We start from the raw sequence: 26,120 nt of genomic DNA, 5'->3' as shown, positions 1-26,120 counted from the left end.
TTTCCTGCCAGAACCCCGACGTTGTGGTGGGTGGAGGAAACGTGGGCCCATTCCCCAGGCCCGGGAGAGGAGTCCCGACTGGCCTCCTGACGTCCTGACGACGCTCCGGTTGCCCTGGGTCCACGACCTGCCTAACGGTGGCCTGTGGCCACGTTGTGGCTGGCAGCCCCTGGAGGGGAGACTCGGGACTTCGGAGAAAGCGTTGGCTTTCCTAGTAAAAGGGAAAGACGCAGCAGACTCACGCCCCCTTCTTCCCGCCTCCAGTGCCAGGGGCCGCAGGGGCAAGCGTCACAGTGAAAGCTCCGTGTGCTCAAGAGTCCAGGGCCATCGACCTCAGAGTTCCTGTCCCGGGGACACCACACGCCCGACGGTTACTTTGCAGCCGAACGCAGTCCTGGCGGGCACTGGCCATAATGGTGTGTACCCGGCTTCGGGAGAAGTTGTGTAGAAGCAGCCTGTGGTCAGGGTCCCCAGCCCGAGGGTCTGCTCTCCGGAAGCCCCCGCCCGGCTTCCTGTCAGCCAGCTGGAGCCCCCCTGCCCCCAGCCCCCAGCCAGGCCCCCTGGACGGCCTTCCCTTCGTGACCTCGCTCACGACCACCCTCTGGGCGTGTCCACCGGCTGCACCCACGGCGGCCCCTCTGGCCCGGGCAACGTCCCAGCTCCCGGCCGGTGGGGGGCCCAGGCCCTCGGGGCCCTCGGACAGGGGCACGGACACGTCCCTCACCTTGGAGGGGCAGCCGGCCATCCTCTCACTCTCCCCAACCGGACACTTTGCTCCCTCGGACACAGACGCCCCGTGCTGTCTTGAGCCCGCCTCTGAGGAGGCAGCGGTGGGGGCCCCGGTGCGACTCTCTTCCCCGAACCCATGGCCCCCACTGTCTCCGACAGGCCCCTGGGGGCCAGGCCCTTCTCGGCTAGACGGGGAGCAGTGGACACCACGGTGCAAGGTCCGGATGGAGCCCTAACTGCCGCCAACCTGGACGCAACTTTGGCCACATGACTTGGCCCCTCGGAGCCCGTGTCCTCGACAGACAAGTGAGGATAACACCGGCCGAGCCCATGCGGCTGCCGCGGGGACCCAGGAACAGATCCCGGGGCAGCACCGGGGACGGGAGGTGGGCGGCCAGTAAGGCTCACTCACCCACCAGCCCCCTCCCAGAGCCAGCGCACCTGTCCGTGGAAGGCACGCGGGGCAGGGCCCGGAATGATCCCCTCCCGGGAGCCTGGTCCCCGAGGGCGTTGCCCTGAGTCCCGAACGGTGTCCTGCCCTGAAAAATGCCGTCAAGGATCCTGACGAGCTTCTGCTTCCAGAGCGGCCGAGGAGGCTGGCGGGCGGGGGGGTGGCGGTCCCGAGGGTCCCCGTGCCGCCCTGCCGTCCTCGCCCCTGGCGGCACCAGATGCTGTCAGCCCAGGGACCGCCGAGCACTGCTTATCCTCAGCTCTGTGGCCACCAGTCAGCGGCGGGGAGCTGAAACTCCGGCAGGGAGATCCTGTGGGGACCCTGCTCTTGGCCGTCAGCAGCTGTGTCCACGCCGGGCCTGCGGGTGCAGGAGCACCCGGAACCCCACCGGTGGCCCCGAAGGGGCCACGGCCGCCCGTACGTGGAGTGCGGCCACGGCCGCCTGCAGGATCAGGGGTGCAGGGGGCCCCGGTCCGGGGGTCCGAGCATGTGTGGGCCCGGACAACAGAAGGGGTGCGTGGGAGGGCTGCGCAAGGGTCCGCGTCGTCCGCTGACACGGGGCGGGGCCAGGAGGGGAGATTAGCCAGCGGTGTGCGGTGGCTAATGTCAGCCAAAGTCCTCACCCTCGGGTGGCCACAACACGGTCCCCAGGGGTCCCAGAGGCTCCGACCCCAGCGGCCGTCCCCGGGCCGGGTGGCCCCTGCCGAGCAACAGGAAGGAGCGGAGGAGCCCAGGAGAAGCTGGAAGAGGGACGGGCTCTGGAGGCTGTTTTCTCGCTTCCCGAGCTGCGATCGGAGTCCCCCTTAGATGACGCCAGACCCCAGCCTGGGGCCGGCTGGCGGCCGAGCTGGGACAGGAGCCTGTGTCCTGATCCCTGTCCCAGGAGTGACAGCAGGCCCCCGGGGGGCGCCCCCCTCTCCGGCCCTGCAGAGCCCTCCCCCCCAGCTCTGCATGGAGCCCCCAGGCTGGGTCTCCGTGGGGGTGTGGGCATCACTGGATCGCTTTGGGGAGCGAACCCCAAACTTGTGCCGGGAGGTGTGCTGGGAGGTTCGGGTCCTCAGGAGGGTGGGGGCGGCGTGCCGGGTCGTGAGGCTCTCCCTAGGTCTCCGCGTGTGTCAGGTTAGCCCAGTCAGGGAAATGGTCCAAGTCGAAGATGACCCGTCCCCACGTGTTGACAGCCAGAAATACACAGAAGACCCCAATTATGTTCATCATGAGTCCTGTTTTCACCTGGAAAAAGACGGGTCAGAGTCAGCACCCCCGGGTGGGCCGGGCCGTCAGAACAGCTGTGACCGGCTGGTCTGCTGGGCTCCCGTCCCTGGGCCGTGCTCTGTGCCCTGTGGTCACCCGCCCCCAGGCAGAGCAAGGCGGGTCGGCAGGTGTCCTCGGTGCTCAGAGCCTCCGGGAAACCTCCACACCCAGGCCGGCATTTGGAAACAGCCTCGGGGAGGCGGCCTGAGGCCCAGCGGAGGCTCTGTGACCACGAGGGCCTTCCTTTCTGGCCTCCCCCTCCCATCCCAGGTGATGGAGCCAAAGCACAAAGGAGGGGGTCGTCCTCTGTCTGCCTCTGCGTCCAGGACATCCCCCGCTCCCAGGCGGTGGCCTCTCTCGCCCCCTCCCTGCTTCTCCTGACTGTCCTCGCGGGCTCCCGCTGGTCTTGGAAGCCCGTCACGGCCACGCGGGACCCCCGCCCTCACCCTTTCCGAGGGCTCAGCGAGGGTTCCCCAGGTGAGAGCTTCCACGCCTCACCTCCCAGCTCTGGGGGGCAGAGCGGTCCCCGGAACGTGAGAACGTCTCAGAAAAGAACCAAAGGAGCACATGCATGCAAACGCACGGGTCGTGGCCGTCACCGGTCGGTACCCCTGACGCCAGCCGGGCGTCGTGCGTTACCATGTCGGAAACCTTGAGGTGTCCGTAAGCAAACACGATGGCGTTGGGCGGGGTGGCCACGGGCAGCATGAAGGCAAAGGACGCGCTCAGGGTGCAGGGCAGCATGACGTACAGCGGGTTGAGGCCGATGGAACGTGACTGGGGAGAAACACGGCGCCACGGGTCACACACGCAGGCAACGAAGGCTCCAGGGACCGTCTCTCTGAAACGCGTCCCCCCAACGCGCCCTGTGCCTCCGTCCCGCCGGCCCCTCTTCCCGTCGGCACGGGTCTCGATAAGAGCCTTGCTGGGCCCTGAAGGCTGAACCCGCAGCCACCTCCCGGGGAGGCCTTCCCGAAGGTCCCCTCGGTCCATTCAGCACCTACTTCCTGGGCACCAGCTACGAGCCACAGACCATGCCGGGTGCTCAGGCCGCACCGAATCTCGCGGCGTCCCCGCGGCCCACGTGTGCACATGGCTGTCCGTCCTGCCACGGACCTAGAGGACCCGCGTCTCCTCACCTACGCACACACGTGCTCTTACACATGTCTGGGATCGTTTTGCATACGGAATTCGATACTTCTTTTTACCCTACAGCTTAAAATTCAGCCACCTCAGACAGCGCCCCGCACCGAGTGGATGTTCGTTAAATGTTTGCTGAATGGACGAATGCTACAGCTCACAATATTTGTTCGTGTCTATCAAAACTAGCGATGATCCCTCGTGCAGATTTATGTGCACGTGAGGACAGACGCCTGTGCAACATTATAGCAGCAAAGCACTCAGGAGACAGACTCATCCCTAAGCCAGTGGCCGCAGAAGCAGGCTGCTTAAATGAAAACGTACCTACAAACAAGGGGACAGCTTGGGGCTGTGAAGAATGACAGCACGGGAAAACAAAATTCAGGTGCAGAACAGGACCACAGAATGAGGCCATTGGTTTAAAAAGAGTGTGTGTGTGTGTGTGTGTGTGTGTGTGTGTGTGTGATACATCCAGAAAGATACCTAAGAAATGAATAACAGAGGGGCACCTGGGCTCAGTCGGTTGGGCGTCTGACTTTGGCTCAGATCACGATCTCCCGGTTCATGAGTTCGAGCCCCAAGTCAGGTGCTATGCTGACAGCTCGGGGCCTGGAGCCTGCTTCGGATTCTGGGTCTCCCTCTCTCTCTGCCCCTCCCCCGGTCGTGCTCTCTCTCAAAAATCAATAAACATTTAAAAAAATGTTTAAATAGACATTAATAACAGAAATGGAAGCTGGGGGGTCAGGGTCTGGCGTTACTGAACATTTGTTAGCCACGTGTAAGTATCACGTTTTCAACTCTAAATACCCTTCAAAGCTGTGATCTGCCCCCCCCCCCATGCTTGATAGTGTCATTCCGTACGAATACGTTTAATCTCCCCAATCCTCTGCTGTTATGAAAATATTTTTGTAACAAGTAACTCTGTGATGGGTTGTTCTGGAATGAGCACCTCTGGAGATCTTCCTGAGATACATTCCCAGACATGAAATTGCTGGGGCGGACCTCAGGTTAGGGTTCCTGTGGGTAAACAGGTCTCAGGAAAGGCCACGCCCGGGCACAGGCCCTCTGGGGAGGGCTGAGAGGCCCAGGCAGGGCCCCCGTCTGTGTCCTGACCCCCCTTTCGTCCTGGCCTTGGATGTGCGTGGTGTATGCACCCCACGTGCCTCCGTGACCCAGCTTGGGGGTCGCCGCCTGCCCCCTCTCCTGGGGTGGGTGCCGAGGGGGCTCCGGGGGCCTCAGAGGTACCGTGGGCTTCTGCTTCTAGGAAAGCCTGTTTTCCAAGGGCCTGGCCACACCCCCAGGTGAAGACCTCCATTTGTCTGGCTCTGGGCTGGAGGCCTTTCCCGGGGGCGGGGGGCGCTCACCAGCGCTGGCCCAGCAGCCTGCTTAGGGGAACCGAGTTCCAACACTTTCATCCCTGCCCGGAACGGAAGGACAAAACCACTGGGTTTTACTTCCATACACGCGGACGCGGGGGCACAGAGTGGAAATCTACTGGCTCGAATCCTGAGCTCTTGGCTCAGACTCCTGACTCCAGGGTGACAACCACGGTCTCTCCCAGGCTCGGGCTGTCGCCCACAGAAGATTTCCACGGCCCTCCTCTTACTTGGCCCTAACCACAGCTTGGACCCAGGTCCTCCGACCGCCAGCCCGGCCTCCTGCTGCACCACCCTGAGGTCGGGACCGCCGCGCGATGGGCGTTGGAAGGAAGCGTAAGGGATCACAGCCTCTCCGTGCCCTGCCTCCTCCTGAGTTCCGGCCGGCACGTGCTTGCCCGCAGCACAGACCCCTAGCCTGGCACCGCCCCCCGCCCCCGCCCTGACCGTCCTCTCCCTCCCGCCTCCCCAAGACCCAGTCCCCCAGGGTCTCTTCCTGGCGGCCCCGCCCGGCCGCCCTCGTGCACACCCCGGGCTACATGCTCCAGACCCTCCATCACCCCCATGACACTGGCCCGCAGATCCTGTCTCCTCAGCTTGAGAAATGACCGGCCGCATTTATAAATGGATTTCGAGGGCCTGGTTCTTGCTGTGCACTTTGGGTGCCCGCGAGGGACCCGAGGACAGAGACCGAGGGTCAACAGAGGCTCAGAGGCCCAGGCCCGCAAAGCGTGTTTGGGCTCCGTCCCTTCAGGGACCCAGGACACGGTCCCAGCTTGGCGGCTTCTTGTGCCATGACGGCTAAGCGTCCCCTTCCTGGTGGGTCACTCACCATGGAGGCGAAGATGGGCAGGAAGAGGGTCGTGGTGGCCACATTGCTCGTGCACTCGGTGAACACGGCAACAAGCAGGGACAGGATCAAGGTGATGGCCGCCGGGGGCACAGAGTGCAAGGGTTCCATCTGCTCCCCCATCCATTCCGACAGCCCCGAGGCCTTGAAAGCGGAGGGGGGGGGCAGTCACCGAAGGCTGCGGGCCCGGGGAGCTCAGCCCCTCCTGCAAGTCTGACTCTCTCTCTGCATAAGAGCCACGGGTGGGCTCCACGAGGCCACACCCTCAATCCCCACCCTCGCCCTGCTGTCTCCTAAATCCGTTTCCAGCCCAGCTGGTCTGTAACTGAATTTTGGCCCAGTGACACTCAACATGCCTCTACCTGAATTCACTCTCTCTGGCCCAGAGTCTGCTCCCCGGGGCTCCCAGACACCTGCCGCCCACCCTGGGAAGCTGGACACCGCCCTGGGGTCCCTGTCCCCTTCTTCCTTATGCCCACTCAGCCACCCAGTCACCCAGAGCTCCTCATCGCCATCTCCTCTCAGCCCCCGGTAGCTCTCCACGCTCAGGAGAGGGATCCGAGGCAGACGCTGGGGATTTAGAGCAGGAGCGAGACTCAGGAGAGAACAGCTCACGGGGCCTCCCGCTCTGAGACTGGGTTGGACGACCGACTGTATGGGGCGCCTGCTGGGTCTCCCTCAACGCCTCCCTGCTAGGTCTACTCGACCTCAGGGTGTTTGCCAAGTGCAGATCTGACTGATTCGCCGCGGCCACCACCCTTCAGTGGTCACCCACGGTCTTCACAGTAAGTCCACTCTCTCTGTTGTAACCCTCGGCGGAGTGGCTGCACCAGCCTCCTCTTCTGCTGCTCCTGCACTAGAAACGGCACACTGCCCCCTTCACTCAAGTGTCACTTCTCCCTGACATGCTTTTCCAGATGTGTCCCCCTCGCATCTGGACATATATCAATCTTGACATATATCAATCTTGACATATATCAATCTTGACATATATCAATCTCCTCTGTAATGCTCAGGCTGATTTAACAGGGACATAAAGGGAATGTTTGATGAATGAAGGAATGAATGAATGAATGAATGAATGGGAGATAACAGATGGATGCATGAGGTGACCAGATGGATGCATTTGTTCATCCAAAAGATATTTATGTCCTTGCTATGCACTGGGCTCTATTCTAGATGCTGAGGGAACAGCAGAAATAAGATAGACCAAATTTGTCCATGACATTCTATTCCTGGATGGATGGATGGGTGGATGAATGGACAGATGGACGGATGGAAGGGTGGATGGATGGATGGATGGATGGATGGATGGATGGACAGGTGGACAGATGGATAAATGGATGGATAGATGGATGGATGGACAGACAGATGGATGGATGGAAGGAAAAATAGATGGGTGGATGGATGAATGGATGGATGGGTGGATGGATGGATGGATGGATGGATGGACAGATGGACGGATGGAAGGGTGGATGGATGGATGGATGGATGGATGAATGGACAGATGGACAGATGGATAAATGGATGGATAGATGGATGGATGGACAGACAGATGGATGGATGGAAGGAAAAATAGATGGGTGGATGGATGAATGGATGGATGGGTGGATGGATGATGGGCGGATGGACAGATGGACAGAAAGAAGGATGGATGGATGGACGGATGGATGGCAGATGGACAGACGGATGAATGGATGGATAGATGGATGGACGGACAGACAGACAGTTGGAGGGAGGGAAGGATGCAGGGACGGATGGATGGAAAAATGGATAGATGGATGGATGGATGGATGGATAGACAGTTGGAGGGATGGAAGGCAGGGAAGAAGGAAGGAAGGAAGGAAGGAAGGAAGGAAGGAAGGAAGGAAGGAAAAACAGATGGATGGACGGATGGATGGACAGACGGTTGGATGGGTGGATGGATATCAGCACCAAGCTGGCTCATCTCTCCCTCAACCTTACTTCTTCCCTACTGGGGAGGAATAGAAGTAAGAAAGTTTCATTCGTGTGTGTTTTCTCCTAAACGCCCGTCCTCTCCTTCTGTGCTGCTACATACCTACCTAGAGAAAAATGCTTAAATGTCAACTGTATCAACAAGGACTCGTCAAGTGAAAGAACCAGGTGTAGTGGTAGAAGTGGTCACAGGGACCCGAAAGAAAGACCTCCCAGAACAAATCAAAGCAGAGATCATTATCGCCAACCCCCGGGGCAGCCCTCACAGCGTCCCCTGCCTCTCTTGGTTAACTTATTCTCTTGGTCACTTATTCCCTCGTTTCTGCAATTTTTCAAAGAGCACTTTCTCTCTTCCAGGCACTGCCCGTGTTGCAGGGCCTCTCGGTGACGAGACAGAGTCCCGTGTCCTCAAGACGTGTGCAGTTCTGCGGAGCAGACACAGAGCCACAGAGCACAGAGCAGGGGTGTGGGCAGAGGGGCACCTCAGGTCTCTGACGCCGTCTTGTGCAAGAGGGGCCCTGGCAGCCGGCGGCCGGGGGCGTTACCTCACATCCTTTGGCCAGTGCGAAGCCGCCCCCCAGCAGCAGCACGATGCCCCAGGGCACTTTCTCCTGGGTCACCTTCCAGGTCAGCAGCGCGGGGGGATAAAATGGAGTTTTCCTTTCTGGGAAGAAACAACAAAAGACACACATACACAAGCCAGAGCAGCAGCGGGAAGCAAAAGAGATCGATTCCAGGGGAATCAAAGCCCGTGTGGACCAGGGACGCCCTCCCAGAGCGAGGTTTCACATCAGCTGAAACTCACAATGAACGCCACACCCAGTGCTGGTGAGAAATGCTGGGTAACACGGTCACCCACTCCTGGGGAGCATACGCATTGGCCCAATCTTTTTGAAAAGCCATTTGGCATATATACCCTCACAATAACACGACTCCTGGAAATTTATCCTAAAGAAGAAACACCTAGGGGCGCCTGGGTGGCTCAGTCGGTTAAGCGTCCGACTTCAGCTCAGGTCACGATCTCGCGGTCCGTGAGTTCGAGCCCCACGTCGGGCTCTGGGCTGATGGCTCAGAGCCTGGAGCCTGCTTTCGATTCTGTGCCTCCCTCTCTCTCTGCCCCTCCCCTGTTCATGCTCTGTCTCTCTCTATCTCAAAAATAAATAAAACCTTAAAAAAAATTTTTTTTTAACGAAAAGCCATTTGGCATATATACCCTTACAATAACACGATTCCTGGAAATTTATCCTAAAGAAGAAACACCTAGGGGAGCCTGGGTGGCTCAGTCGGCTCAGGTCATGATCTCACAGTTCGTGGTTCAAGCCCCACGTCGGGCTCTGTGCTAACAGCCCGGAGCCTGGAGCCTGCTTCGATTCTGTGCCTCCCTCTCTCTCTGCCCCTCCCCTGCTCATGCTCTGTCTCTCTCTGTCTCAAAAATAAATAAAAACATTAAAAAATTTTTAGAAAAAGAAGAAACACCTATGCACCTGAAAACACTAATTGATAGCAACGGAAAATTCCAAACGACCAGAACGTTCCACAAGAGAGAACAGCTCCGCCCCTCCATGCGCTACAATGCCATAATGAGAGAAAATGGACGTGAAGCCTGTGGCGTTAACAGGAAGCGATCACACCGTAAAGACACGAAAACCCAAACAACCGAGAAACGGAATCTGAGCGGCCCGTGTAACACATGCATCCCGGCAAAGACCAGAGGAGAGAAACCGGAAAAAGCACGGATGGCCTTGCGGGAAATTGGAAACGTCTGTCTGTCCTCTTATAATATTGCCAAGGTTTCAAACGTCTGGAGGGCACAAGAGAAGAATTTGCAGAAAACAGTCCCCAGGGAAGGCCTGACGCACGCTCCCGGGGGCCTTACCCTCCTCCGTCTGGCCACGGAAGTTGAACTGGGGCCTCTGCGAAGGCACTACGAACAGCAAGGTGGCCACGAAGGTGGCCACGGTGGCGTCAGACGCGTACCTAGCAGAGAGAGCACACAGACGTGCCCAGCTCAGTTTTGGGACCATCACCACTCGGCGAGCCTGCTCTGCGTCTACAGGCTCAGCCGAGCGTGAGGACTGGAGCCCTAAGGGCCGTGTAGACGGAACCCTGGCTGGAAACCAGGATGTCCACGTCTCTGCCCAGCTCTGCCCCCCGCTGGGGGACCCTCAGCCACTGGCTTCCCTCTCGGTCTGTGCTGCTCCGTGGACGAGCCTCATGACCTCTACTCATCAGACTCTCTGGAATCCTGGGTTCACCAGGGTGCCCACGAGGGCTTTGGTGATAACTCAAGAGCCTTCAAATGCCACAGGTGGCCACAGGCAGCTGTCCGCCCGCCCGCATCGCCTGCCTTGTCTAGGACACGGGTGTTTCTCAACCTTGCTTCCTTCTGGCCACAGAACAGCTCAACCTGGAGGGAGGCAGCACACACCCTCGGGGCCAAAGAGGCCCTGGACCCCGGACTCCGTCTGCTTTCAGAGGGAGGAAAGACGGCGAACAGAAGTTTGGAAGCTAGAGCTCCGGGCTCAGCAAATCTCTCTCCGTCACATCCCGGCCACCCTGCCTGGCCAGCAGGAACTGTCTGCGGGCCTGTCGCGAGGACTGGGGAGAAGAGAACCAGCCGTGAACCAAGGCAGTGCTGCAGAAGTCACGCGCGGGGCCGGGGAACCCGTAACTTACTTTGTCTCGCCCTCCTCCCAGGCCAGCGACACCCAGCCGGGCATGAAGCCGGGGTCCCGCGAGAACCACAGGCCGACCAGCAGGAGGAAGCAGAGCAGGACGTTGGCCTCGGCGAAGGAGAACGGACCCAGCTTCCTGTACTCCTGCCACAGCAGCTCATACACGGCCTTCTCGTGATGCCTGCTCTCCAGCCCGCAGCCCCAGGACGCCTTAAAACTGGAGGTGCAGAGACAGAAGGCGGCGAGGCCGGCCGGACAGTCAGACGGTGCTGGCTGTCGCCCACGGCGGCCCTCACCTGCCGGCCCTCCCCCGCAGGGCGCAGGGCGGGAAAGTCTCTGTTAGGCGTGCCCAGCGTGTGGCCCAGGGCACCCCCAGAGCCGGAGGGGGCTCCCCGGGAGCCTGTGGCCACGGCCACCACGGTGCGCCCTGCAGGACCTCCCCCGGAGGTGCTGGCATGAGGGACAAGGAGGAGGAGGGATCCCTGGGCAGCTGTAAGGGTACCTCAGCCGTGGGAAGGGCCGGCCAGGGCCACAGGGCCCCGGACGCGGGCCCACGGGATTCTCCGGGCATTCCAGCCCCCGTCAGCCTGAAGGCACTGGGCGAGGCCAACAGGACTGTCCCCAGAGAGCCCTCCCTGGCGGGAGCGCCTCCTGACCCCTGGAGCACAATTCCCGGGAGGGCAGGGGTGCACGGAATCGGCACCAAGGGCCACTCTGTGAGCCGTTCTCGTGACGCCGGCTCCCGGGATAAGGGGCCACTCGGTGCTCTCAGCTGCCCGGCCGTGTCCGGTGCCACACGTCCGGCACCGACTCCACGGCGGCTGCAGATGGGACTCCCTCGGGCAGGTGGGTGTCCATGCCGGCCCCCAGCCGTTGCCGCCACGCCTCCCGGACGCCCCCTCCCTGACATGAAGCGGCTCGCTCCCGGCTCAGGGTTAATCTGGCGGCTGCCGGGCTGGCACCCGATGCCGGCGGGTGGGTCGGGCTGCCCGCGGGAGCCCCGGGCTGGGGGGTGCGGGGTCCTGCAGAATGGCCGCCACGGAGCCCCTGACCCGGTGCTGTAGAGCCGGGGCGGGGAGGCCCTCGGACCCCCAAGGGCGTCGCCGGGGAAGGTGCGCAGAGGAACCCCCATCCCTGGCCCCGGGGATAGCCTGCTCAGGAAAGCCGGGTACGAGCCGGCTGTGATGTCCCGTTAGTGCTGGGGGCCTGTGGACCCCAGGGCTGGATGTGAACTCGTGAATTCGGAAGGCGGCTTCCCGGACGAGCTTCCTAGAGGAGGCTGGAGGCAGCCTCCCTGAGGTCGTGCCCCACGACCTGAGGTTGATCCCCACGACCATCCAGATGCGGGACCCGGATGAGGGCACCGCAAGAGGCAGGTGCTACCCCTGATCCGGTGAGGGCATCTAGGAAGCCTGGGGCAGGGGCCCCCGGGGCCCGAAAGGCTCCAGGCACGGCCTGCTGCTCCCGCCATCGGGGCTGTGTGAAAAGCTGTCCCGGCGAGGCTCCGGGGAGCTGCCCACCCACCAGGCTCCGCGTCGGCTTAGCAAGGACCACGGGGCTGGAGCCGCGGGCTGGCCGTGTGGGCGCGGCAGCCCAGAACGCAGACACAGGCGGACGCCCTCCTCAGAAGGGCGGCAGAAGCCTCGCCAGGCTGGGGGGCCACAGCTGGGGTTCCTGACGTGACATCCCCTGACGCTGGCAGCGCCCCTGTGGCCTCGGGGCCAGCCCAGCGCCCCCTGCTCTCTCTGCCAGGAGCTCGGCGGGCCTCGGGGCCTCGGGCAGCCCCCCAGCTCAGGCTGGCGCCCCTGACGCCTGGCTGTACCGGGCCTCGTGGCAGTCAAGGGCAGTAACCCTCGGCCTCCCCAAGAGGGGCTCTTATGGACTCCGCTGTGTCCCCCACGTTCGCATGTTGAAGCCCTAACCCCCGGCCAGACGGGCTCGCCTGAGCCTCGTACGGACGCACCGGACCCGCTCACCTGAACCTCATATAGACGCACTGGAGCCACAGCCAGGCCAGCAACAGCATCACCAGCATGTTGGGAAAGGCAAAGCCAAACCAGGAGGCGAAGTTCACCAGGTCTTTGCTGTCCGGAAACAACCTGAAGGGAGAGACACTGAGCTGTGCACGGTGGCCCCAGGGTGGACGCTGAGACCGGGCCTCGCCACGCACAGAACAAGACCGGGGGGTGGCTGACCGCCCTGCCTGAGCATCCGGGCCCCCCTGGGGACCTCGCAAAAGTCAGGGCCTCGCCTACACACAGGAGCCGGCCAACAGCTTCCGGGCTCCACGGATGAGGTGGGGGGGCGGGGGGGGCCTGGGAAAGCCACCCTCCCGATCCTCCTGGGGCTGGCGGAGAGTCACTTCTGCGGCGGCCGGCCCTCTGCCCCCAGGCACCGGCTCCCTTAGACACAGCCTTCCCCACTCAGCTGCCTTTCCCAGAGGAACTCCGGGGAGAACGGTAAGGCCATCATTATAGAAGGTCCTCGAAGATCAAAACAGTCTGCGTGTTGGGCCTCAAGTGTCTTGGGGCTGGGCTCCTTCCCGCCTCCCGGCTGTCCTGCCTGCTGGCCTGGTCCAGCAGGTAGCTGCCCGTCAGGGCCCCTCACTCGGCGATCCCAGCCCCACCCGCACCAGCCGGGCCCAGGATGAGATTCCTCAAGGCCTGTGTCCCTTTGTGGCCAGGGCGGGAACATGCCCACCAGCCCGGTGGTTTTTCTGCAGCCCCTTCAAGGGCGCTTAGAGGCAACAAGTAACCTGACCTCTGACCCTCCCATAGGGCACCACCGTTAACAGCCGGGGTTGTTAACGTATCGAGCCCGCTGCGAGGGGGCTTCTGTGTCTGTTTTCTGCAAGTTTGACGGGGACCCGGCCTCTCGCGCCACACTGTCGTTTCCCTCGACTTCAGCTCCGTATTCAGGGCACATTCCCGTCGGAGCGAGAGCCCGGGGAGGAGGGCAGGACTCGCCCCAGAGCAGAAGCCAGCCGGGTCTGTGCACACCAGCTCCCACCCTGCGGGGGTCTCGGGCAGGTGCAGGGCCGTCCGGCCCCGGCCCCGGCCCCGGCTGAGCGGGAAGGAGAGCTGGGGGCCCCCCGGCCCCGGGCCCTCCTTACGTCCCCAGAAGGCAGGCCCGTGACTCACTCGTGCATCTGGCCCAGGAGCACCACGTTGGGCCCCGTCCCTGTCAGTGTGGCGGTCCCTCCGATGCTGGCCGCGTAGCACACGCACAGGGTCATGGCCTTGCGCACGCTCCTCCGGTCGCGGTCGGCCCGCAGCCCCTCGGGGGGCCCTTCGAAGGTCACTTGGCTCCCTGTGGGGGGCACGCCGCGGGCTGAGCTCCAGCGCCTGACCTTGCCCCGGGCCCCCGCGGCCTGCCTCCACCTCCTTCCAGGGGCTCAGCTCCACACAAATCCAGCGGCTTCACACACGCCCTTCTCTCCTGGTGCCCTGTCCCTGCTCAGGCTGTTCCCTCCGCTGGGGGACAGGGACAGCCCTCCGAATCCACCTCAGGGCCCTCTCCCCCCGCAAGGCCCGTCCCTCTCCAGTGCTCCCTCGGCGTCCGGCCGAGGCATCCCTGGGTCAGATGAGCCTCGCCGGGGGCCTCCCTACCCGGCCTGCCGGGCTCTGCCGTCCCCGGGGAGCGTGTCTGTGCACCTCTGGAGCCGGAACCCGTCCCGGGGCCCGGCGACAAGGCCATCGCCCCCCCACCCCGGGGACGTGCGGTGAACGCGGCAGAGAATGAATAAGACGGGGGCTCTCTGGCCAGCCCCGGGGCCTCCCCCTGCCCCCCGATGCCTGTGGGAGCAGAGGCCCCCCGGGCAGGGGCAGGTGCGGGCAGGGGTGAAGGGCACCCGGGCCGGGGGCTCACCTGGCAGCTGGCCGGCCCTGCCCTTGTCTGCCAGCTCCAGGGCCCCCAGGCCGGCCTCGGCAGAGCCGGCGGTCTCCATCTGCTGTAACATGGCCTCCACGATGGGCACCATCATGGCCGTGGTGGCCGTGTTGCTGATCCACATGGAGAGAAAGGCCGTGACGCCCATGAAGCCCAGCATCAGCCTGTTGGGGGGGTGGGGGTGGGGAGGGAGGTTCCCAGCATCAGCCTGCAGAGGCGGGGCGGGGAGGGAGGCCACAGGTTCCCCCGGCGCCCCCCTCGGGAGCCAGCGGGGGACGGGACGGCCCTGCAGGGGTGGCAGGGAACGGGGCCGAGGCGTGGAAGCCGGTGCGAGACGGGATGGTGTCGGAGGGGGTCACAGCTCTAGTGCCTCCCCCCGCAACCCTCCCCACAAACATTCTGACACCCTGTGCCGGCTACAGGGTCACCGAGAGCCTCAGACCCAGTCAGGGCTGTAAGGGGCTCCCATCCAGCAAGTCAGCAGCAACATCCAGCGGGAGCCGGCCCAGTGGGGAGAGCCGGCCCCAGAGTGACCAGGCTGGGCGGCCAGCCCTCAGGGGTGGGAGCCTGCCCCCCGCTCCATCCGCGCCCTCTGCCCCCTCCACTCGGCAGTGGACCAGGACCACAGACTGTTCTGGAAACACGTCCCTTTACTGGTAACACCCCACCTTCCCCAGCATCTAGACTGGCTCCTCGTGGAGAACCTGTCGGACGGCAGCCTTCTCCGAGGCCTCTCCCAGCTCCCGCCACCAGGGCCGAGGACATCCCCTCCCCCACCCCCCAGCCTCCCTGGGACATTCGTCTCTGGCCGGATCTGGAGGAACGTTCCCACATCTGCTCCCCCTTCGGCTGTGAGCAGGGAGGGTCTGATTCTTCCCGGAGGCTCCAGGGCCCGGACTGGAAGGCTGGGGGGGGCGGGGGCTGAATGGGACTCCGCTGCTGGTGGTCTCCGTGCTCCTGTGGGCCAGACCCCTCCCCGAGGTCACCGACCGGCCCGAGGAAGGATCCAGGGAGGTTCAACAGGTGTCCACGCAGGTGGGCCCCATGGACCCAGAAGAGCAGAGGCCAGGAGGAAGCCACGTCTGCATGAGTCAAGGCCCCACGGAGGCTCAACGAAAAGCCCCCCCAGGACGGGCAGTGCCGTGGACGGCCGGAGGCCGAGCTCCCAGGAGGAGCGGAGACCAGTGTGTGGCCGTCCCGGGTCTGGAAGGCAAATCTGTGCGGCTCGCTCCAGAACGAGGTCCACCTGCTTGTGGAGAAGCCACACCCTCCAAGGATCCCGAGAGTGAGGACTCTGAGAATTCGAGAATTCAGGCCTCTAAACTACGCAGGGGCTCTGCATTCGACCCCGTAGAAGCTCCCTGCAGAAGCTCCATGGAGCGTGACAGATCGGGGGCCGGGGTCTGGGAGTGCCCGGCACGACCCCGACACGTGGACTCCCCAGGAGGGATGTACCGGGAATTCACCAGCCGCTGCCTCCGGAGGCCGGGCTGGAGACCCAGGGACACGGCCTGCCTTCACTGAGGGAGCCTCAAGAGAAAGGTGCGGCCTGAGTCCCCAGTTAGAGGCTCAGGCGGTCCGACCCCCATGTGGCCGTCAGCAGTCTTTAGCCTGAGGGCAAGGTGGCAGGTGCTGCGGTCAGGGTCAAGTGCTCCGCCCGCCCGGGGTCTGCAGGTGCTCTCACCGCACCCAGGGGGTCCTGCTCTCGTCACCTCCATGGGATGGCGGGAAGAGGCCTGTGGCGGGCAGGGGGGACCTTGCAGCCATGAGAAAGTGAGGTACTGAGTGAGGTGGGGGAAAATGACACAGTGGCTTCTCTGCGGCGGGGGCGGGGGGGTGCATATGCCAGTTTCGGAGGGGCGGCCTTTCTGTTTCCCCTTGAACTGGGCTGTTGACCCGCCCATTTCCTGCTTTCCCCACAGAACCCCTACGGGTATCAGGCAGGGCTTGATCCAGCCTCCACCCGCTCGGTTCCCTGCGGGACCTGCAACCCCTCCCCCAGGTCCTCTGAACACACAGGGGCCTTCCCTGCCCAGTCTCTTCTGCATTCAGAGGACCTTTACTCCCCGCTGCTCACACGCCCCACCCAGGGGTCCGCTGCCTGCCAAGCCCTGGCGGCCGGCCCTCGCGCGCCGGGCATCTGGTGTGGCGCGTCCCGCCCCGGCCCGGCCCTGCAGAGCCCTGTGCCGAGAGAGAGAGGGCGCTCACTGTGCTGGCTTGGCCCCCACCCACAGGAGCGTGCGCAGGGCTATCCTCTTGTGCAGATTCCAGCGCTCCACGGCCACGGCCATGATGAGGCCGCCCAAGAACAGCATGTTGGTGTCCTTCATGTACTGGATACACACCTGGAGGACAGCACGGGGCCCATTAGGGCCACCCCGGCCCCGAGCCCGGCCAGCAGGCCGGGCCGCCCGAGAGGGGACGGGCCGGGCAGCTCCGACAGGGGCTCGGGGAGTGCGCCACGGGGCAGACGCAGGATGCCGCCGGGGGCCCCCGGGGGCGCTCACCTGCTTGGAGTCCAGAATCTTCAAGAGCGGGAAGAGCAAGGCCGGCATGAGGGAGGTGACGGCCAGGGGGATGACCTCCGTGCACCAGTACACGGCCATGAGGATGATGACGTAGGCACACCTGACGAACTGAAGGAGCAGCCCTGAGGCCTCGGCACCTGGTGCCCCCTTCCCCCACCAGGCCCCCCCCCCCCCCACCGCCGGTGGCCGCGGGCACGGCCGGAGCAGGCTGCCGTAGTCAGAGGGCCTGCCCTCGGGCCGCCCCACCGGCCCAGGACCCGAGGGGACCCAGGACCTCGTGCCCCTGCCTCCCAGCTGGGTCCTGGGCAAGCCCTCGCACCTGGGCAGGACAGAGTAAGAGAGGGGGCGTGGAGGAAGAGGGGGGAGGAGGAGGACGACGAGGACGAGGACGAGGACAGGATACAGAGGTCCCCGGCTTCCCACGGTTTGACCTAACGGTTTTTCGACCCTCCGAGGTGCCAACGTGGCCACACGAAGTAGGATCCGTATTTAGAATTCCCCGGGCTCCGCGCGAGCGGCCGGCCTCCTCTGTGACCCTGGCGACAGCGGCCTCAGCTCAGAACACCCGTTCTGCGCCCCCACAGGCCTCCTGGTTGTCACTCTCGGGACCGCACTCCACGAATTGCACAAGACATTCAACACTTTAGGTCAGAGAGGCTGGTGCCCGACTGCGGGGCCGGCTGGTGAGCCCCAGGCGCCACGGCAGGTGCTGAATGCTTTCTCCGCCTAGATACCTTCCGCTGGCCGTGGGTTCACGGGGACACAGCCCCGTCCCAAGTCCAGGAAGATCGGCACCTGTTTAGTAACGCGCCGGTCACTCTCACAACAGCAGATGCGGCGGGGATCCTGGCCCCCTGCCGTGGAGGAAGTGTTTCTTCTCGGCCGGCACGGGAGGTCGGGACCGCCCCACGTTCTCCAGGGGACCCGCTCGCCCCAACTCCTGCTTCGGCTTCTCATTCCCGTCCCAAAGGGCTGCCCGGAGCGCCTGCTCCCGGAAACTAGCTGCCAACCAGCCCGTGCGGAGAACCACTGGTGCAGGGTATTCAGGCTTGTTTTTACGACTGGGCTTTCTCATCAGGACCTCCCGTCACAAAGGCCTCGAGCTTCCGAGTGGAGTCTAACCCTGGGCGAACCGTCCGTCGGTGCCGTTAGCCGCATAGCCCCCGGGACCTCGGCTTTGCGGTGAGACAGGCCTGGTTCTGGCCTGAGCTGGAGGCCGGCCGCTCACCGGCTGTAGGACTTGGGGCCTCGGCCCCATCGCCTCCGGGGACGGGGATGACCTGGCCCGCCTCCCTAGGCTGGCATTTGGGGTGCCCACCCAGACCGCCCTCTGCCCCCCCTCCCGGCCCTTCCCCCGAGTCAGCCACACCTGCCGCCCCTGCCCCTCACCGTGCCACCGCCCGCCTGCACCCTTCTGACCTTCCCACGTCCGGCCCCGCACACTGGCTCCCTCTCCCAATCTGCGAATCTGTTCAGGGCATCCCCCATTTAAAAGCCTTCTGTTGCCTTCAGGACAAAACCCAAATGCCTCAGCAGGGCTCAGGAGACCCCCTGTGAGGAGCCGGCCCTACAGACACCGCCCCCCCCGCCCTGTCCCCCGAACTCCTCTGGCGGTGACTGTCACCACTCTTCTCTTGCACACATACTACCCCCCCCCCCCCCCGCCTGGAGGGAGCGCTGGCCGCACAGCTCCGGGGTTCTCCCTGGCCCCTCCCCCACCCCACCCGCCCTGTGTCCCCAGCAGCTCGCACCCTGGGCTGTCACGGCTGGCCCCCACCCAGCACACACAGCCAACAGCGACCAGCTTGGGGGCAGAGCCCGAGCCCGTGGGTCACTCTGTCCTCAGCACCCAGCACTGACACTCAGGGGACGCTGGCCGAGTACCGATGCGGGGACAGACCAGCCAAGCCTGAGCCGTCCACCTGACGGCAGATGCTCCTGTGCACCGTCACCTTCTCGTCACCCGGGAGACCACCTACTGTGTGCAGGAAACATTGCACCAAGACCTGGAAATTCTCCATCTGGACGGTGTTGCCAGTCATAAAAAGTAAACTTCCTTCGGCCTCCCAGGAGCACCCCGGGGCACTGCCCGACGGCCCGGCCACTACTGCGTGGGGACCAGTGGTTCTGCGGGGGACCGAGCCAGCCTTGAGCTGTAGACGCAGCATCCGTGGCCTCTGCCCCCACTAGACGCCAGTAGAAAGGGCCCTCTCCAGGGGTGATCGTAAAAATGTCCCCAGACTTTGCCAGACGTCCCGGGGCCCGGGGCCTGCAGGGGTCAATGCTGGTTGGAGTCGCAAGGTTCAAGGCAGGACTGCAGCGCGGTTAGAAGCCCAGGCTTTGGCGCTAGACAGACCCGATCCCTGTCTACTGTCTGCCACTGTCTGGCCTTCAGGGTCCCTGATGTGTCTGGACCTTGGTTCCGTGGCGGGGGAGGCTAGGAATGATCCCCCCCAGCGGCGGACAATAAGGAGGTACATTGTAGAGACTTTAAAAACAGCAACGCTGTCCCCGAATCCTTCTCTTCGTCATCATCCTGCCGTAGCAATGCTCAGCAAGGTCGGTCGCGGATATCCCTCCCCGCCCCCCCACCACCACTCCCAGCCCGTCCCTCTCTTGGCTCGTGCCCAGCCAAGAGCACCCATTAACGTCCGGTGTGCAGAGAGGGCTGGCTGTGACTCATGTCGTCTAAACTCAGCAACGTGACACGTGTAACCACTCTTCACGGCCCGGTCCCTGGAGGCACCAAATATAACCCGCTGGGAATGCGTCTGGAAGGCAGCTTAATTCCGAGAGAAAGGTGGACAGTGGGAGTCACAGGGCAGTGCCCAGCACGCAGCGGGTCAACAGCCGTCTGCCCGATGCACAAGTGAATAAAACCATGGCTCATTATGAAACTAATTAACAAGCAAGGGTGTCTGTGACACGGTGCTTAACGGGGAAACGTGGGTGAGAGCACATCTGTGCGTGAGTGTGTGTTAGGGCACTTAAGGGTGTTTTCATGTTCATATTATATGTAACAGACCTTGCAATTAAGAATTTTTAAATAATTTTGGGGCACCTGGGTGGCTCAGTCGGTTGAGCATCCAACCCTTAGTTTCGGCTCAGGTCGTGATCTCGCGGTTGGTGGGTTCGAGCCCCGCGTCCGGCTCTGGGCTGCCACTGTGGAGCCTGCTTGGGATTCTCTCCCCCTCTCTCTGCCCCTTCCCTGCTCGTGCGCTCTCTCTCTCTCTCTCTCTCTCTCTCAAAAATAAACATAAAAAAAAACTTAAAAAAGAGAATTATTTAATAATTTTAACAAAACAAACAATAGGATGAACATATTGTTTATTCTGTTAAAGAGCAACCTTCTCGGGAAAGGACCCAGAGAAAAGTCCCAAGAAGTGAAGCAGAGATGATGCCAGGAAGGATCAAGGTGGAAAAAGAGCAAAGCCGGGGAGAGGGCCGGGCACCAGCAGAGAGTGGCTGCCTGGGAGCCACTTCCGCAGCAGCTCGGGACCGGGACGGCCGCCCACGCTGCTGACCGCCCGCCCTCCGCCTTCCGGGAAGCCCTGTCCCCGACAGGTGCACCTGGGTTCCTTGCACAAGGGGGCGCTGTGGGGGCGGGGCAGCGAGCTCTTTGCTGGTGACCAAAACAAGATGCACATGGGAGGGAACAAGAACACAGGGTCCGGATGCTGGTGGGGGGGGGGGGGAGGGGACAGCACAGAAGGCTGCCTGTAGGATGCCTCTCACGAGGGTCTCCCCTTCCTCGCCTGATCCTCGCTCCCAGGGCAGGTTGCTGACATGCATACACACCCCGAGTTGAGGGTCCCATCATGAGGGTCCCCCTGTGTGTGCTCATGCGGGCGTGTGGAGGTGTGTGTGTGTCGGGGGGGGGGGAGAGTGGGGGGTGTGGGGGGGTGTGGGGTCTCAGCCACTCTCTCTCTGAGCAGGAAGGTCAGCCAAGCTGCTGTCACCCTCCCAGGAACTTCACTCCCTGCCAGCACAGAGGAAACGCCAGCTTTCCTGCCTGGCTCCCTCGCCGTCTACGAGAAAATACGGCTTCTTGCAGCTGGTGCGGCACTGAAGGGCCCCCCGCGGTTGGATCTGAGGCCCTTGGCCGGTCCAGGGTCACGCGCAGCCCACCCAAGGGTCCTTCCGGCCTCCCTCCCCCATCCTAGGAACTGGCATCGTCCGCTTTTGGTGCCCAAAGTCCGAAAGCGTCAGAAGCACACCTCCTCGCCCACTGTAGAGATGAGAAAACCAAGGCCCAGAAAGCGCGGGCTCTTGGGTCAAGTCGCACAGAGAAGGCGGCGGTGCAAGTGAAATCCGTCGCAGGTGGGCTCCCCGAACTCCCAGCCCAGCCCCCCTGCCTCCTTGGCCCCCGGGGCGCCCCCTAAAGAGCTCCTCTGTTCCCCTGAACCTGCCCCCCGGTGGGGGTGGGGAACCGGAGGTTTCCTGTCTGGGCTCAGAGTGAAGGCTCTCAAAGAGGGATGGAGGAAGGAGCAGCCAGCAGCCACAAAAGGCTTCAAAGGGCTTCGGGCCTCTGCCAAACGGGCTTCCACGGCCCAGCGGCCAGGGCTCCCGGCCCGCCCCCGCCCTGCGGCCAAGGCCATTCATCCAGGCCTCCCTCCCTGAGCGCTGGGCAGCCGGGTAAGGGCCGCGGCTTCCCCGAAGCCCTGGGTCGTGCCACCCAAGGCGTGAGCCTGGGAACGCGCCCGCCTCCTGCCCGGAGCCGCAGGCCAACTCTGACCAGCCTCTCGGCCGGCGGCTTCCCGGCCTCGGAGCAGGGAAGAAATGTGCATCACTGAGAGGGAAACTGAGGCTCAGAGAAGGGCCGGGGAGCGGCAGAGACAGCCCTTCGGGATCCACTCAGGGGTGATCGTTTTGCGTGCCTCCCTGACTGGCCTCGGGAGCCCCCCACAGCTGCGAATTCCTCATTTGCTAAGAGGGGGTGGGGGGACACAGGCGCCCAGGCTCCCCGTGGGTGCGGGCGACACTTGAGGGTGAAGCGGAGGGAGATTCCGAGCCAGGGGCTGAGCCCATGGACAGTCTGTGTGGCAGGATCCCAGCTAGCTTGCGGGTTTCTGCGCCCTGGGGTCTCCGTGCCCCTCGACGTTGTTTGTGGGCACCTCCCATCTGGCCCCCCGAGCTGCCGCCAGAGTGCGCCCCCGGGGATTCCCGCGCTCCAGCTCTGTGCTCCCGGGTCGGTGCCCGCGGCCCGCGCAGGGCGCAGGGGGTCGGCGGGGCTGCGGGGAGACGCAACTGACCTTGGCGGGCATCAGAATGACGAGTGGCAGCAGCAGGAGCGGGGTGAGGAACAAGATCACGAAGGACTTGAACCTGGAGACATAGCTGCGCGCCGCCGAGGCCATAACGCAGGAGGGAGGCGGCGGGAGAGGCGAGTGACGGCAGCCAGCGACCCGAGGGCTTAAGAAGGGGCCGCAGCGGGAAGGGGAGGGGGGGCAGTGCCAACCCCGCCCCCGTGGCGGGGCCTCCCCGCGGCCCCAGGGGCGGGGCCACCGCGCGGGGTCGGTGGGGCGCGCCGGCCCCCAACCCCGCCAACCCCGCCCGGGAGCGTCCTGGGCCCGGGCACCCGCCGGCTCTCCAAGCCTTTCCTGCGCTGCCCAGGACAGAGGCGCGCGCGGGGCTGCCGACCAGGGGCGATGGGTCGTTCGTGGTGCCGGCTTTGGCGTGAGCCCCCGTCCCCAGAGCCACCTGCAGCCTCCTGGTCTCCGCGGGGCTCCCGGACGGAAAGTCCTCGCAAGCCCCTGGGTCCCTCGGAACTGACGCCCCGGCCGCTCCCTCCTTTGCCGGTTACTCCCGCCCCTGCCTCCCGCACTCCAGAGGGGTCTCTGGCGGAGACGTCCCCGCGCCCTCCTCGCCGCCGGCCTTGCGCCCGCAGGTCACCCCGGCCTCCCGGCCGCGTCCGCGCTGCGCTGGGCGCAGGACCCCTTCCCCCCTCCGCGCGCCCTCCCCGACCCAGCGCGTCCCGCGCTCTGCAGCGATCGCCGAGGAGGCCGCGCAAAGGTCCCCGAGGGCCGAGCGCCTTTCGCCCTCCAGCGGACACCAGCCGCCTGCGGCTCCCGCCTGACCCAGGCTGCTGTTGCCAAGTTACAGAGGGGACGGCGGCGGGGCAGGGGGTCTCCGGTGGAAGGGCCCTTCAAACATTCTCTCTCCTGAAAACACTTCCTCAGCGCCTGTTGTGTGCTGGGCCCCTGGCTGGGGCTGCACCAAGGTGCAGACAGTAAGGCCTCCTCACTGCCTCCTTCCCTCCCTTCTCCTCCGCAGGCCGGTCTCATCCTGCAGCTTTCTGTCGGTGAGTCGCACCCAGCCTGGGCTTGAACCCCAGCCTGCCCCTTAGTGGTCAGGCCGGGTCTCATCCCGCCCTGGTGCTGGAGCCCCGCACGCATTTCCAACCTTTCCTGCCTGGACGCACAGCAGGACCTAAAACAACACATCCTAAGTCAGGCCGGTGACTTTTCCCGTGACCCCCACCTAAGGAGGCCCCCCAGACCCCTCCTGCCTCTGCGAGCCTCCTGCCAGCACCCTCCTGCTTTGTCCTTCTCAGAATTTCCCCCCTTGCCTTCCCCACCCCCGACCCTCTACCCCCACACCCTGCACACTCACCACAATCTGTACCTTTATGTTTACTGGCGTGGACTTTCTTTAATGTCTGCTTTATTCCTCACCGTCTGCCAGCCAGCACCTTCTCCGTGGCTGGTGCGGCACACTCTCTCAGAGCCTTTGCTCCGGGCCGTGCGAATGAGACAAGGAAACCATTTCGGTAGGTTAACACAACGGCTTTCCAGGGGGCCCAACCCGGGTAGAGGTGGACCCCAGAGCCGTGCTGCCTGGATCTGTGTCCCGGCCTTATCCCATGAAGCTCATTTTTTCTTAAATGGGGGTAGTAACACCAACTGATTCCAAAAAGTTGCCTTGAAGGTTGCAGGAGTCAACGCTCAGAGAGCTAACACGATCTCTGGCATCCGAGAAGCAGTCGGGAAAGATTCGCTCTTACCAGTATCCGAAAAATGCTCTGAGTTGCAGCAGCGATGGGGGAAGACTTCACGGAGGCGGTGACATTTGAGCTGAGACTTCGGAGCTGAGTAAGATTTGCCAGGCAGCAGTGGAGGCTAGTCAGAATCCATCAGCGAACGAAAAAATAACAAAGTGGTTGAGAAAAAAAAACTTTAGAAGTTTAGTCCTAGAACGTAAGTACTGCGACGAGAAAATAAACCACGTGGATGGAGGGATTATATCAATTCGTGGACGGGAAGACCAAACATCGTAAAGAGACACGCGTCTCTCAAGTCAATCAACAAGTCCCATTCGATTCCCGTTAAACCCCCACGGAGTCTTCATCTCACAAGCGGTCTAGAATTCAGACATTTGCGGGGAGTAATGGAAGGAAATTGCCCTATCAGAGTTCAAGGCTTACGAAGTCATAGTAATTGGTGCCATCACTCACTACTGGCATGGGGACAGAAAAAGTAGGTCACCAGATTAAAGAGCCTAGAAACGGACCGCGCACGTCCGTTTCATATGGAACCTTGACGTACAAGACAGATTGATGGATATTCAGTGCCCACTGGCAGCGGTTAGACTAATTAGTTTTTAGCAGCAGGGATATTTGTCTTTCACTAAACATGTTGACCACGTAGGAACAGCGTGATGGTAATATCTAATAAATTAATGAACTTATTTCCCATTTTTGTATTCATGAGTTTTATTTAGTTATTTCCAAAAGCTGAACATAAAGGTTCGATTTTCGAATGCAAATATATTTACCAACAGAAAACTCTGTTGTTTTTTTTATCAAACTCCCACTTACAAAAAGCTTAAAGCTTAAAAAAAATTTTTTTTAATGTTTATTTATTTTTGAGAGAGAGGGAGAGAGACAGAGTGCGAGCAGGGGAGGGGCAGAGAGAGAGGGAGACACGGAATCCGAAGCAGGCTTCAGGCTCTGAGCTGTCAGCACAGAGCCCGACGCGGGGCTTAAACCCACGAACAGTGAGATCATGACCTGAGCCGAAGTCGGATGCTTAACCGACTGAGCCACCCAGGAGCCCCCAAAAAAGCTTATAATTTTAGCCTGTTAACATTGCATGATAATAAATGAAGTAATGAAAAGGAGTGTATCAATTTATATCTTGTATTGGTAACTTACCGAAAAATGGAAGGTGTCAAACGTCATATCTCGATGTGCCTGCTTGGAGTAACCTACCCCCTCAGGATCTGTTCTGCATTTTTTCCCCTTGGGGCTTTTTAAAAATGATGTCCCTCAAGATATGGATTCAAACATTAGGATATATTTCTTGAAGATAAAAATAAATAGTTCCCTAACTAAAAATATGTTTTTACTGATATACACAAAATTAAAATTATTTTGGAATATTTGGTCATAATGATATATCATCTGTAATTGTGTAATGCAACTTTTATCCCCATCTGAATAACTTAATAGAATTTTAATACTTTTAATGTTTTTTTTTTTTTTTTTTTGAAGGAGAGAGAGACAGAGCATGAGCGGGGGAGGGGCAGAGAGAGAGGGAGACACAGAATCGGAAGCAGGCTCCAGGCTCTGAGCTGTCAGCACAGAGCCCGACGCGGGGCTCGAACCCAAAAACTGCGAGATCGTGACCTGAGCCGAAGTCGGACGCTCAACCGACTGAGCCCCCCCAGGCACCCCTAATAGAATTTTAATCTTAACACCAAGGCAGTGGGGCACCTGGGGGGCTCAGTCAGTCTGTTAAGCGTCTGACTCTTGATTTTGGCTCAGGTCATGATCTCATGGTCCTTGAGATGGAGCCCCACGTCAGGCTCTGTGCTGACAGCACGGAACCTGCTTGGGATTCTCTCTCTCCCTCTCTCCCTGCCCCTCCCTGCCCCCCTCTCTCTCTCTCAAAATAAATAAATCAACATTTTTTTTAAAACTGAGGTATATCAATTTGACCTCAGTTTCAATTTGCAGTTACTACTTTCTGGTAAGACATAATGGGCTTCGTGTGCAATTTAAATTTTTGCAAATGTACCAGCCTATGGGTGAATTTCTAAGACATCAAAATGGGGATGTTGATGAAAACGGAGACGAGAATTCCCTTAGATACCGTTAGGCGGTGGATGCGATGGCCAGAATCAGACTCTAGAGATTACACAAATGTAGTAACGGCTTTTCAATCCCATAAACCCAGCTGCAACCACATCAGAATTTACAGAACGCTGTTCATGCTGAGCCCTGCAGGCCGCCTCCCCAGCACACTTGTTCATTTACGAAACCATCTATCGAGCAAA

General features: G+C 61.8%; 1 protein-coding gene across 3 annotated transcripts in view; it reads right to left on the bottom strand.

The window, feature by feature from the left end:
• Nucleotides 1–2,151: 2,151 nt before the first annotated feature.
• SLC13A5 (solute carrier family 13 member 5) overlaps nt 2,152–26,120 on the bottom strand; it is a 39,732-nt gene continuing 15,763 nt past the window's right edge. Inside the window, exons 2-13 of one of the 3 annotated variants that reach the window (XM_042916597.1) lie at nt 23,848–23,962; nt 16,824–16,952; nt 16,525–16,661; nt 14,296–14,480; nt 13,569–13,737; nt 12,405–12,527; nt 10,430–10,645; nt 9,630–9,730; nt 8,299–8,417; nt 5,780–5,941; nt 3,071–3,208; nt 2,152–2,410 (exon numbers count right to left, since the gene is read on the bottom strand). In XM_042916597.1, coding sequence (XP_042772531.1) covers nt 2,279–2,410; nt 3,071–3,208; nt 5,780–5,941; nt 8,299–8,417; nt 9,630–9,730; nt 10,430–10,645; nt 12,405–12,527; nt 13,569–13,737; nt 14,296–14,480; nt 16,525–16,661; nt 16,824–16,922 — 1,581 coding nt within the window. In that variant the 5' untranslated portion in view covers nt 16,923–16,952; nt 23,848–23,962 and the 3' untranslated portion in view covers nt 2,152–2,278. Of the gene's footprint in view, nt 2,411–3,070; nt 3,209–5,779; nt 5,942–8,298; nt 8,418–9,629; nt 9,731–10,429; nt 10,646–12,404; nt 12,528–13,568; nt 13,738–14,295; nt 14,481–16,524; nt 16,662–16,823; nt 16,953–22,096; nt 22,202–23,847; nt 23,963–26,120 lie in introns of those variants that run through there. The other 2 variants (XM_042916596.1, XM_042916598.1) reach the window with 2 other exon arrangements.

This window comes from Panthera leo, chromosome E1 (assembly GCF_018350215.1).
Source record: "Panthera leo isolate Ple1 chromosome E1, P.leo_Ple1_pat1.1, whole genome shotgun sequence".
NCBI lineage: Eukaryota > Metazoa > Chordata > Mammalia > Carnivora > Felidae > Panthera > Panthera leo.
Note: the sequence above shows the minus strand (reverse complement) of the source record. Positions and strands in the feature narration are given on the sequence as shown.